General features: G+C 37.5%; 2 protein-coding genes across 4 annotated transcripts in view; one reads left to right on the plus strand and one right to left on the minus strand.

The window, feature by feature from the left end:
• LOC106879243 (UDP-xylose and UDP-N-acetylglucosamine transporter) overlaps nucleotides 1-9,583 on the minus strand; it is a 29,384-nt gene extending 19,801 nt beyond the window's left edge. The window contains exon 1 of the mRNA XM_014928733.2: nucleotides 9,411-9,583. Coding sequence (XP_014784219.2) covers nucleotides 9,411-9,583 — 173 coding nt within the window. The remainder of the gene's footprint in view (nucleotides 1-9,410) is intronic.
• A 1,272-nt stretch (nucleotides 9,584-10,855) lies between these two features.
• LOC106879770 (cyclin-dependent kinase 17) overlaps nucleotides 10,856-13,528 on the plus strand; it is a 55,081-nt gene continuing 52,408 nt past the window's right edge. For 2 of the 3 annotated variants that reach the window (XR_008265594.1, XM_052973151.1), the window contains exon 1: nucleotides 10,859-11,055. The gene's annotated coding sequence lies outside the window, so the exon portion shown is untranslated. Of the gene's footprint in view, nucleotides 11,056-13,528 lie in introns of all 3 variants that reach the window. The other variant, XM_052973153.1, reaches the window with a different exon arrangement.

Consider the following 13,528-nt stretch of genomic DNA (forward strand, 5'->3'; position numbering starts at 1 on the left):
AGGCAGCCAGACAGTCAGTTACATGTGTTTGTGTTGCACAGAGAGGGTGGGGAAGAAAGAGAGAGAGAGAGGTAATAGTGAATGAAAAAGATATTTTCAAGACTGTTATATTTTGGTTTTATAGAGAGAAAGAGAGAGAGAGAGAGAAACCTAAGTGAATGCAGCAGATATCAATTCACAAGTTTCATCTGTAAATAAAGTTGACTACATTATATTGATTTCAGACTATGTTGTAGAAGCAGAGATATAGAGATGGGGTGGGGTGGGGGAATTATAAAGAGGTGGTCAGTAGAGATAGGAGATGGGGTGGGGTGGCAGTGAGAAGACAGCTTTTTTTTTTTGGCAATATATCTTAATTTTTCTAGAAGAGCTACAGGGACCATAAACATCACAATATTGTTTTTTACATTACATTGTACAGATTATATGAAAATAAATAAATATATTGTGTCGAAATGTAATATGAAAGTACAAAGTGGTATGGCTGTGTGGTAAGAAACTTGCTTCTAAACCACAATGTTCCAGGTTCAGTCTCACTGTGTGGCACCTTGAGAAAGTGTCTTCTACTTATAGCCTCAGGCTGACCAAAGCCTTGTGAGTGGATTTGGTAGATGAAAACTGAAAGACGCTTGTCGTAAATATATATATATATATCTATATACATACAGGGTGCAGACAGTATTCGTTTGTTTGTTGACTGTCTCAAGAAAAAAGTGTTTTTATTCTTGTTTTGAGATATGTTCAAATTTGGATCAGTTTCTTTTCATGACATGTTCCATCGATCTTACTCAATGAACCCACCTTTGACTCAATGACAGCCTCCAGGTGACCTCAGAACTAACTACAGACCTCCATCCCTATTTCCAGCTTGAGGCACCTAAAGACCCTCATAATACCGGATGATTTGCTCATCTTTTGTTCCACTGTGTCCCACACAAAGAAGTCAAGGGGGGTTGCAGTCAAGCAAGTTAGGAGGTCAAATGTCAAGTACTGTGTGATCAAAGAAATTCTCCAACGTGCCTGGGTCTTCTGGCTGGTGTAGCAGGGGGAAGAGCCTTAGTGACACATGTACAGCCTCCTTGCAGCTACACAGTTAATCCAGGGCTTCATCACCTAGCTCAGAACAGAGATGTAACTGTCAGTGTTCAGCCTCAGGGAAGAAGTGGGGTACAATGACATCACCTTCACTGCTGACAACACTGAAGACCATGATTGTCACCAGAAATTTTTGTCTGCGTGACTCAGGACCATGTCCTTAGGTGAGACAGCAAACCACTTGTTATTATGAGAGTTGATCTTCTGGTCTTGACAGAAATCCTCGCCAGAAAAGTGCCTCAGCATACCAGGCTTCAGTGGGTGTTTCATCTTGTTGATCAGCTTCCTGGTCTGCTCAAGTCACTTTTCCTGCATCACCTTAGACATCACATTAGCAACTGGTGTTGGTGTCTCTACATCTCTATAACTTAGTGGTTTGGCCAAACAGACCAACAGAATAAGTACCAGGCTTAAAAAAACAAAAAAAAATCTGGGGTTGATTCATCTGACTAAAATAGTCTTCAAGTAGGTATCCCAGCATGGCCACAGTCTAATTACTGAAACATGGTTTCTGGTTCAGTCCCACTGTGAGCCACCTTGAGCAATTGATGTTTACAATAACACCTCAGCTGATCAATGCCTTCTGAATGAATTCTCAGGCTGAAAGTGTGGACGTTAAATGATGACGATGATGATGACGGTGATGGTGATGGGTGTGTGTGTGTGTGTGCACGCATCCACCACTTGACAACCAATCTTCATTTGTTTACACACACACACGTGCATATATATGTGTTTGTGTGTGTGTGTGTGTGTGTGTGTGTATGTATATAGCTGAGACCTTATGCAGCTACTCGAAACTTCATATCTGAATGGATTGAATTGCAAATGCTGATCTACAATACAAAGCAGCACTCAAATGAATGCATATGTATGTATGTATGTATGTACACACACAAAAGCACACACAGAGTTGTCTATGAAAATTGGAATATTATGTAGATATTGAATATTAGTTGTCTGTTAAGTCAGAATATGAACATTTCCAATGTATTAGATTCAATAATTCTAACATGTCCTCTACCCAGTATTTTGTTGATATAAGCAAACATTTATGGCTTCAACACACACCAATCATTCGAATTCCAATATCTCCAAATATGAGAATGTAATAAGAAAACATCTGAAACATATCCTTATAATAGAGCTGCAGGTATAGAATATCAGTTTATACTTGGTTGGAATTCTTTTGGTTTCAATACATTACAGCCTCAGAGGTTCTGTATTTCTTCAACCTTCCTTCAAACACTACGAACCCAGCTATTTGAAGTTCAGCATCAAAATCCTTGCAGTTAGTGATGGTTTGACATACTATATTACAGAGAGAGGTTGAATTTTTGTATTACTTCAGTGTCACACACTACTGAGATCTAGTACTAAGCCAAGAGATCTTGGAGCTCTTCAGGTTTCTGTCAGCCAATGAGCTATTTGGTAATGTGGTATTTCTGCCCCAGCAGTATTTGGCATCATCATTTAATGTCCATTTCTGAAACTGGTGGAAGATTTTAATTCAAAACTTATGGAAACAAGACATTTGTACTTAGAGCCAGAGCCGGTTTCAGCTGGGTTGATAACAAAAGGGTTAAACTATATAAAGCTTGGAGGCCCTTTATTATGTCCTTTAATGATTTTGAGGTCATTGTGGTTAGTAAGGTCCTAAACTGCAGCTGGTTGACTTTATGTCCAAATCTAACTCTACCTGTAAATAGTGAAATCTGTTGAATTTTAAAAGGGAGATAATTTTGGTTTGACCTCTTTTCTATTGGAATACCCAGAATGCATCAGATTTCATAGCAAACACAAACTGTATTTCGGGAGACAGGTGTTCTCACCTCAGCTGAACTGGTGTTAAGAATATAAGATCAATACATTATAATTTTATCAATACTTCTTACAAATTTCCTTGATATAATAATATTGATAATTTATCTCTATATCTAGAGTAACACTCTGATGATTTGATTAACACTTAGTAGGTCTCAGACTTGTTTTAAACTTGGTAATACCTGAAAATGGAACTCAGAAGTCTAATCTCAGAAACTCATGTTCTAACAAATAAGCAGTAGATTCTTAAAAATCATGTAAACCTGTAAATCCATAATTCCCCCCCCCCCCCTACCCACAGAAATATATTAGCAATGTTTTTTGTCTCCTCTCTCTCTTTTATCATTTAAAAATAGAGTTGAATTCCACATCACTCTTCTCTCTTTACCAAGGTATGGGTAAAAAATTAAGAGCTTCAAATCGCTTCTTTTTATTAAATGTTGCAATTTATCCAACCCCTTTCAATCGCCAGGAGCCCTATCAGAAAAGGGCATCTCCTCACATTCCATTCCATCTATGAAAAACACTGATATAGACAATATCTTTTGTAAATAAAGTTACCTCATTTACTCATGTGTACATCACACTGTTTTATAGTTGAATTTAACTGAAAAATACTGGGGTGCAACTTATACAAAACACTATGAAGGGGTGAAAATTTTGTACCAAGATCATCATCATTTAATGTCTGCTTTCCATGCTGGCATGGGTTGGACGGTTTGACTGAGGACTGGCAAGCCAGAAGGCTACACCAGGCTCCAATCTGATCTGGCAGAGTTTCTACAGCTGGATGCCCTTCCTAACATCAACCACTCCAAGAGTGTAGTGGGTGCTTTTATGTGCCACTGGCACAAGAGCCAGTCAGGTGGTTCTAGCAACAACCATGCTCAAAAGGTGTTTTTTATGTGCTACCTGCACGGGAGCCAGTGTGTGTGTGTGAGAGAGAGAGAGAGAGAGAGAGAGAGAGAGAGAGCAGGTGATGACATTATGTGACCAAGGACAGTAAGACTTAAACAAGTGATTAAATATAGAACAAGAAAAAGTGCGAGACAGAATGAAGGGGTCGAAAGACTGAATTAAGAAGACAGAATAAGAATCTAACAACAGGAGCCCATCTGTCTCCACAAAGACACACAACAACGATCATGTGTGTGTGTGTGTGTGTGCGTGTGGAGTTATTCAACTTCACATTGTAAGAAGCTCCCTGTCCTCACTATTTTCTTACTTCACTTACACACACACACACACATACATATACATACATGTGTGCATGTATATATACACATATATATACGCATATTTATGTACATATATATATATGTACATATGTGTATATACATATATATATATATATATATATACATACACACACACATTATATACATTATATATATATATAGATATATATATACATATATATATACATACATATGTGTATATATATATATATATATATACATACATTACATACATATGTATAATATATATCATATGTATATATATACATACATTACATACACATATATATATGCATCTGTGTCTGGCTAAACAAGATTAAAACAATGGTTACATGAAAATCTAATTATTATTTTTCACATCAAACTTCGTTACCATTCTCATAGAATTAGTTCTCAGGAAGGCAGAAACAATGTTTCACTTTTCTTTTTCAAATGTCAACTGACTCCTTGCTCCACCGCCGCTGCCACCACGCCTTCTTTACAAACAAACAATTCTTTCAACCTCTCTGAGTTCGGTAGCCTTGGTCCATAATGTTGTGGGTCAACTAGATCTGCCCAGCACACCACGGGTCAACAAGACCTTTACTATTAATAACTTGCAGCAATTACTAGAACAGACCACTTCTAACATTCCACTTCGCAATACAAATAATAATAATCCTTTCTATTATAAGCACATGGCCAGAAATTTTAGGGGAGAAGGTAAGTCGATTACAATTACCCCAGCACACAACTGGTACTTATTTTATTGACCTCTAAAAGGATGAAAGACAAAGTTGACCCCAGCAGAATTTTAACTTGGGATGTAAAAATCGATGAACTGCACTAAGCATTTTGCCTGGCATGTCCACAGTTCTGCCAAGTCACTGCCTTAGTAATAATAATAATAATAATAACAACAATAAGAAGATCACTGAGAGAGCACAAACCTTCACCAAGGCAACACCAACATTCTCTCAACGATTAGCAAGAGATGATTTATAAAATGAGAATATCTGAAATAAACTCAACTGCTCTCACAAATGAGAACACTAAAAATGAACCCGACCGTTGATTACATCAATCCCAGTGCTTAACTATTCTCATTTTATTGGTCCCAAAAGGATGAAAGTTGAACATGACAGCATTTGAATGAGGAGAGTAAAAACAAAACAAAATGCCAAGTGTTTTGTCCAACACGCTAAGGATTCTGCCAGCTTACCACCAGAAGTGATAATAATGGTGGTTTCAAATGTTGGCACGAGGGGAGCAGGTTTGGGAGAGGGGCTAACTTGGTTAAATTGATCTCAGTGTTCAGCTGGCACCCATTTTATCGACCCTGAAGGAATGAAAGGCAAAGTCGACCTCATTGGAATTTGAACTCAGAACATAAAGACAAATGAAATGCTAGAAAGTGTTTTGGCTGACGATTCTGCCAGCCCACAGTAATTAGTAAGAGTATTAATATTCATGGGTTTTTATATTGTTGTTGAGTCCCAGGTGGTCAAATATAATTATTAAAATTAAAGTTATGATGATCCTGTCTTTTTAAGCCACAGTGTATCTTGGACTACATTATGTAATAAGCTACAGTAAACTTATGTGAGTGGAGTCAGAGAGAGAGAGAAAATGTGTGTGTGTGTATTTGTACTAGTTAAAAAATACATCTGAGTGTTTTTTTTGTTATCAAATTTCATGCTTAACAAATAAAAACAAAGAATATATTAATGGAAAAGACAGGAGAGAACAGTTTTCCATTTTTCACCTAAAATTGTAGCCATCTTTAGAAGTTAGAAAAACAGATCTATTGGCATACAGTTTATTTAATGCAGCACGGAATTTTGTCAGTGAACAGGTCACAGTCTCAAAGTGATGAAAATATTTTGGCAAATTAAATTTAAATGTTGAAGTGAATCTAACAGTTTTTGTGTGTTTTTAAATGGCTTAGAAACACCTTCCACACTGCAATTGTTTTTGTTTCAGCACACGATCTCAGATCAGGTCACTTGCTATGCAAGTACATCTCAGTTTATTTAATGTTTTTTAAAAATTTCTCCTAAACCCTGAGGGAGGTTTTAAGGTTCAGAGCTTATCCCAGGAGCCATGACTTGTAGTGGTTGTGACAGGAGTCTCTCTCTGAATAAGACACTGTTTTATCCCAGATGAGATTTTTCAAAATATTCTGGTACGTATTGCTGCTATCAGAGTGAAATGAAGCTATAGAGAATAATGTGGTCGGAACAGATATAAAGCAGGATTTTGAAAAAGCACTGAACTTGAACTCATGACCTGTAGGTAGGTGGAACAATAATTTATTTCATTCAATTATCTTGTTGCTATGAAGGAATTAAAGAAAACAGAAATGTCAAATAAATTGTTCTGGAGATAAAAATGGTCAAGCAGCGAAAGAAGTGAATTAACAATTCAACAGTGAAGCAAAAGCAAGTTGTCATTGTACAGAATATATATATATATATATACACAAACACAGGATGTCTATAAATTTTCTTTGCAATTTCAAAAATTCAGAAAAGAATATGTTAGGATGACTCAGCAGAGTTTCTTGAAAAAAACAGAGGCAAAGAAATAAAAGTTTTATTAAAAACATCAGAACACGTCCATGTGAACTCCATTGGTCGCACACAACCTGCTGAGTTAACCTAATATTTTTCTGAATTTTTCTAATTGTGAAGGTAATTTATGGACACTGTGTGTGTGTGTCATTTTAATACTCACTTTTCCATTGTTTGCTTAGGTCAGACTGAGTCTACTGACACAGATTTTCTATAGCCAAATGCCCTTCCTGTTACCAAGTGAGGTATTATTTCCCCATAGCTGGATATGTTTTCACACACACACACACACTGGGCTTCTTTCAGTTTCCATCGGCCAAATCCCCTCACAAGGTATTGGTCAGCCCAGAGCTAGAGTAAAAGACACTCGTGCAAGGTGTCATAAGTGGAGGGGCTGAACCTGAAACCATGTGGCCCAGAATATGTATGTGCCAATATATGTATGAGAGAGGGAAGGAGGGTGTGTGAGAGAGAGAGAGAGAGAGAGGGAGGGTGAGAGAGAGAGAGTTTATAGATTTACAAGGGAGGAGATGTTACCTATGACAGGTTAGCATCCAGCCCTGTGGCAAATTCATTCCTCATCTCCATAATACAAAAATTGGAGCTAAATCTCATTTTAGTCAGCCCTTGTGGTTTATAAAGACATCTCCCCTAGTTATTTAGAAAATAGGAGACAAATTTGTCCCTTCAAGATTCACCGATGCCAATGTGAGACTTGGAGTCCCTTCAAGACCCAAAGTTGCTTTCCCTGACAACAGAGCAGCATTTAGATCACTTCACTGGTTAGTGATAAGATAACTGATAACGTAAAGGAGATGCTAAAGTGGTAGACAGATGCAAGGAATAGCTAAAGGTTGGGGGCTAATATGGGAGCTAGAGGATAAAACTGAAATGTCATCAATGGAGGAGATATTTTATCTTTAATTTATTCAGGCAAACAATTCCACCCTAAAACTGGTACATTAGGTGTTAGTGTTTCATTCCATGTTTGTGGGTTTGATGGATATAGGAAGCTATAGATGTGTAACTCTACTGATACAGTATAATGATAGAGTAACAATACTATGTGTAGAGAAGAATGAGAAATTACAGTACAAATAACAACAATTAACAGAATAATTTTACGATATGTAGGGCTGTATGTGTATGTAGTCATACAGCCACATTTTAAATGGAAGTTTTGTTACTTCTCTGGTACCAAAGGTTTCCCTGCTGACAAAGCATTTTTCAAGCCAAGTTCTAAATATGAAAGACATCCCACACACAAATATTTATGTCATAGCATGAGAAGCAGAATTGATTATCCTTATAAAAAAATCTCATCACTATTTTACTTGCTTCAGTCATTGGACTGCAGCCATCCTGGAGCATCACTTTGTAAGCGGTGAAGAGAGGGACAAACACAAAGATACACACACACACGACAGGCTTCTTTCAGTTTCCTTCTATCATATCCACTCACAAGGCTTTGGTTGTCTGAGGCTATGGTAGAAGACACTTGCCCAAGGTGCCACACAGTGGGACTGAACATGGACTGAACATGTGGTTGGGACACAAACCTCTTTTTCGATATTATTATTATTATTATTCAGGTCACTGCCTGGAATCGAACTTAGAATCTTGGGGTTAGTAGCCCGCACTCTTAACCACTATGCCATTTATTTTGTGATAGTAAGGTGAAATCTGAGGGAGACTTAGCTACTATTTCTGACACACTGAGTTACCACTTAGAGACTCCTTTGTTATGCTATAGGGTTCTATATCCTCTTCCTCCAAATTAAAATTCCTTTCGATGCCAAATAGTTTTTTTGTTTCTATGGCAACAATCTACAATTGCTGCCAATATAAAGAGATAATTAGATAAATTATAAACCATCTTTCAAAAAAGTTATTTAAAATATATTTCTATGGTTTAGAATGCAATCCTTTCATCATCGTCACTTTATATCCATTGTTCTTGGTATATTTGGGTATTTGTACAAATTCTTGGAGCAGATATTTTATAACATGAAGAAACCACAAGACAAGCATTATGATCAACATCAGCTAAAATTCTTTAAAATCTCTTGTTTTAACCGGAAGAAACCGGTTTAGAAATCAAAGAAACTCGTTTTCCCTAAGATTTAATTCTACTAAAGAAGTTTGGCATTGCTATAAGTGAGCAAATATTGGTTTCAAACTTTGGCACAAAGCCAGCAAGTTCAGGGGTGGGGGTGGGGGGCTATGTTGATTACATCGACTCCAGGGTTCAACTGGTACTTATTGTATTGATCCTGAAAGGGAAAATGAGTAAAGTCGACCCCCAGTGGAACTTGAACCCAGCGTGTGGCAACCTGCAGTTCAGCCCCACACACTCTCTAGCTGTTTATAATAGTCGTTTTCACTGCTTCTGCTCAAACCTTGGTATGTCGTTATAGTTGGTTGACTTAAATCTAATGTATATACTTTCTCCTGTCTTAGCAAGCTTAAGTACAGAGATTTTGTAATCAACTATTAATGAATGCTACAGAATTATTCTTTCAACTGTGTTGACTTGTTAACACTTTCTAATTCAAGACCAACCTGAAAATTACCAGTGCATTGAAATAAAACTCACTATTAAATGTTTGCAAGGTGTTGTTACACCACATACATGCAGCTACAGTGTGCAAACACCTTTGTGACACAGTCCTTGACAGAGAATTAAAATAAGAAAACTTACTTCAGTGGAATAACTGGAGTCACTTTCCCCATCTTGAGGGTAAAGATGAACCCTTCAATAGCAATAAAAAGGAACTGACTGAATGTTATGATGTTGCCACTGCTGGGGACTTCACTGAAATATAAACGATACAGAATCATAAGAGAAACACACGACATAATATAACAGAACATATGTTATTGGCGATATAGGACTGGCAATAAAAATGTTAATATTAGAGAACATAATAATCAAACACAGTGAGGGTGCATGCCCCAGTGGTTAGGCTGTTGTACTCACAATCGCTAGATTGTGGGTTCGATATATATATATATACAAGCTTCTTTCAGTTTCCATCTACCAAATCCACTCACAAGACTTTGGTCAGCTCGAGGCTATAATAGAAGACACTTACCCAAGGTGCCATGCAGTGAGACTGAACCCGGAATCATGTGGTTGGTAAGTAAGCTACTTACCACACAGCCACTCCTGTGCCTGTTATCAATTTTTACAATAGAAAAATTCTACAATTTTGGAGTGTAACCCTAACAAGAAAAGCCAAATTCTTCAAAAAGTGATGGCAGTGGTAAGTGAAACTGTAAATATCAATTTGTGTTAGAGCAGAGGTGAGGAATTCTTTTTAGCACCTGGCAAAAATTGTTATTGCAACACACCTGTAGGAGTGCAATTGGATGGAGAAAAATAATGATTTTTACAGATTTATAGAAACTGTAATTCACTACATCCACCCTTCAACCTGACCGTTACCACCATCCTCATCATTTAACATCTGTTGTCCATGCTGGCATGGGTTGGATGGATTGACAGAAGCTGACAAGGCCAGGGGCCACATAAAGTTCCCTTGTCAGTTCTGGCTTGGTTTGTACAGCTTGATGCCCTTCCTAGTGCCATCCGCTTTACAGAGTGTACTGGGCGATTTTCACCTTTTTACATGACACCGTCCCCAATGCTTTTTACGTGACACCATCACCAGTGCTTTTTGTGTGACACCAGTCATTCTTCTCTTCGGTTATTTCTGAACCTGCAACAGAGACATCTAACAAACTGAATAACCACAACAACATGAAGGAAATAGCAGGGGGTAAGGGATGGGGAGTATATCTTATATTCCCCATGTTTCATCATCATCACTATCATCATCATCATCATCATCGTATGTCTGCCTTTTCTTGCTGGTGCAGGATGGGCAGTTTTCTGCAAGACAACCAGATGCCTTTCCTATCACCAACCTTTCTGGTCACCTTTCACAGCACACAAACAAGGATGTATCATAGCTATACTAAAACTGAGATAAACATAGTACAATATCTCACCAGGTTTAGCAAATGAAATTACAGTCCAGGCATAAACAGCTGTTGTATAGCACTATTTGATCAATAATACTACCAACATAACGGTTTTAATAATATATTATAAGCAGTTAATAATAAGCATATGGAGTTAAAATAACATATTAACAAGTTCACAATAGTACGAATTAACTACTAAAATTTTAATGTAAATGATATCAAAGCCTATAAGAACCAATTTGGGAGAAGGAAGAGAAAGGAACTAGGTCCATTGATAGAGCACCAACGACCGAAATGAATAACAGTCTAGCTGTGTCCCACCAGCAGAGTTTGTTGTTCTTTTCTGTCTCACATTGGTATGTATAATATTTAATGTGTTGCTATTGTTTTGTGTTTATATCAAATCCTTCCTATTTTACATGCAATTTTGTGCATTTTTTGTGATGTTTATTAAATTATTGAAATAGTTAAAAGGAAGTCAATGATGAATAAATCATCAAAGCAATAATAATAATAATAATAATAATAATAATAACAAGTGAGAGAGCATTACATGCCATCAAAGTGACATTGGGGTACAAATATACAAAGCCCAACACATCCATAATGACTACCTGTATGATCAGGGTACACCAGGCACATGCATCACAACTATATGTACACAACACGGTAACCTCCTTGCAGGTTGGAACCAGTTAGAATTCACTTCAGATCAAATAGCCTGTCTCATTCGAAAGGTCTCTGAATAAGGGTTGTTTAAGGATGATGAACAAAACACCCATGCTTCCAGGGGTGAAATAGTCAAACCCCACAGAGTCCCTCTCAACACATGGCTCTAATGCTATGCAACTACTGCTCGTGATCAGAGATGCACATATTGTCAGTTACTAAGGGACATGCTCAACCCATTAAGATCAGACAACTGACAAGCAGATCTGTGGTACTGAGCAGAATATTTGCTATAGGCCAACTTTTACACCAAAGCAAATCATGTACATATTAACACTTCCAATCAGTTAAGATCAGAAGCCTTTTTTTTTTTTTTTCTGCTAAAGGCACAAATTTCGAGGGAGGAAAATAGTTGGTTTTGTTGGCCTGAGCACTCAACTGGCACTTATTTCATCAACCCTGAAAGGATGAAAGGTGAAGTCGACCTTGGTAAAATGTGAACCTAGAACATAAAACTGGAAAAAATGACTGATGTGGTCATGATTCTGCCACCTTGCAATGTTAATAATAATAATAATAATAATAATGATTTCGAATTTTGGACAAGGCCAGCAAATTTGGGGGGAGGGGATAAGCTGATTTGAACAAAAGTACTTCCACTAAAAACTGCTGGCCCAAATAGATTAGTTTTCTAAAGAAACTGAAATCAAATTCACACTTCAACACCTGTCCTGATAACAACTGAATTAGTTGTTCAGTTACTTAGAAACACTCTGCAGGTCAAATGTGATTTTGTGCTGGTCTACCACACACTCAACAATCCACCTATTCAATGGATGATTGAATGGAGTGAAGTGTAGCAACCAAGGTATGCTGCTTCTATCTTACACTGCTAAATCTGTTAATATACAATTAAAGGCTCTGATAATACCAAGGCAGTAGAAAGGGTAAGGTAGATTTGATTTGGGTCTATCAAAGGGGACTAGAAACTCAGGTGTGGAGAGAATCGTATTGCAATTATTTTAATGCCATCGTTAGTATGCCAGGCAAAATGAGTAGTGGCATTTCATCTCTTAACAATCTGAGTTCAAATCCCGCCAAGGTTGACTTTGCCTTTCATCTTTCCAGGGATAATAAAATAAGTACCAGTTGAACACTGGCGATTGGGGGACGTATCTATTTTACCCCTCCCCTAAAATTACTGGCCTTGTGCCAAAATTTGAAACTAGTTACTTTGATGTCATCTCAAGTTTTGCGTTCTTATTTTTATTCTAGTTCAAGCCTTTGTGCATTGTGGCCATGCTGCAGTAGCATATCGCCTTACACGTGTCTGTATCAGACACAGGACATAATAATTAGACGTCCTGATTGACCGTCTCTCTCAGGTAGCTGTCTATAGATTCAGACTTGCAATACCTGTAGCTTTATATGAACTTTATAAAAATTTAAAAAACTACATATTCATCACAAAAATATCTTTTACACTAATTCAACTTCATGGTTTCTGGCTAACCCCTCAACTTTGTCTAATTTGATTATTACAGTCTAATTAGTAAGACTATTATTAGCCCAGATCACAGATATCCTATTACACTTCATCCAGAGTACTTTAAGCTACATCTAACCAAAGTTGGAATTCAAGAAGGGCAAGTACTGACTTTATATACATACCAACATCTGTGAATCCATGTGGAGTGTAAGCATAGCAATACAACAGGGCTTTTGACAGAAGTAATAGCTTAATGGTGCATGTTGTCTTGTTCAATTATGCCATATTACATACACACACACACACACATACATATTTGTGTGTCAAACTAAAAGATATTTCTTCTCTGATCCGGATCAGGCCCCTACTGAACACCCACTCTAATCTAATTAACGAACTATCAAAGGTGTCTCTGTCTAGTTGCTCGACATGCTAGAAATAGCAACCAAATTTACCTCAAATCGCACCTGCCGTTTTAAAACACATATAGTATAGTTCTGGGTCGCCTGCATATAGGAAAAGGTGGGGTGGTCACGGCTAGAATGCCTTTGACTCCCTCCCACCAGGTTTACTAGATCAGGGGTTAACGACTAGAGCAACTACAAAAACTGAACAGGTAAAGTACATTTGGTTGAGGCCCCCCCGACCGCCCGCCCGTCATGCATACTTCC

This window comes from Octopus bimaculoides, chromosome 15 (genome assembly GCF_001194135.2).
Source record: "Octopus bimaculoides isolate UCB-OBI-ISO-001 chromosome 15, ASM119413v2, whole genome shotgun sequence".
NCBI lineage: Eukaryota > Metazoa > Mollusca > Cephalopoda > Octopoda > Octopodidae > Octopus > Octopus bimaculoides.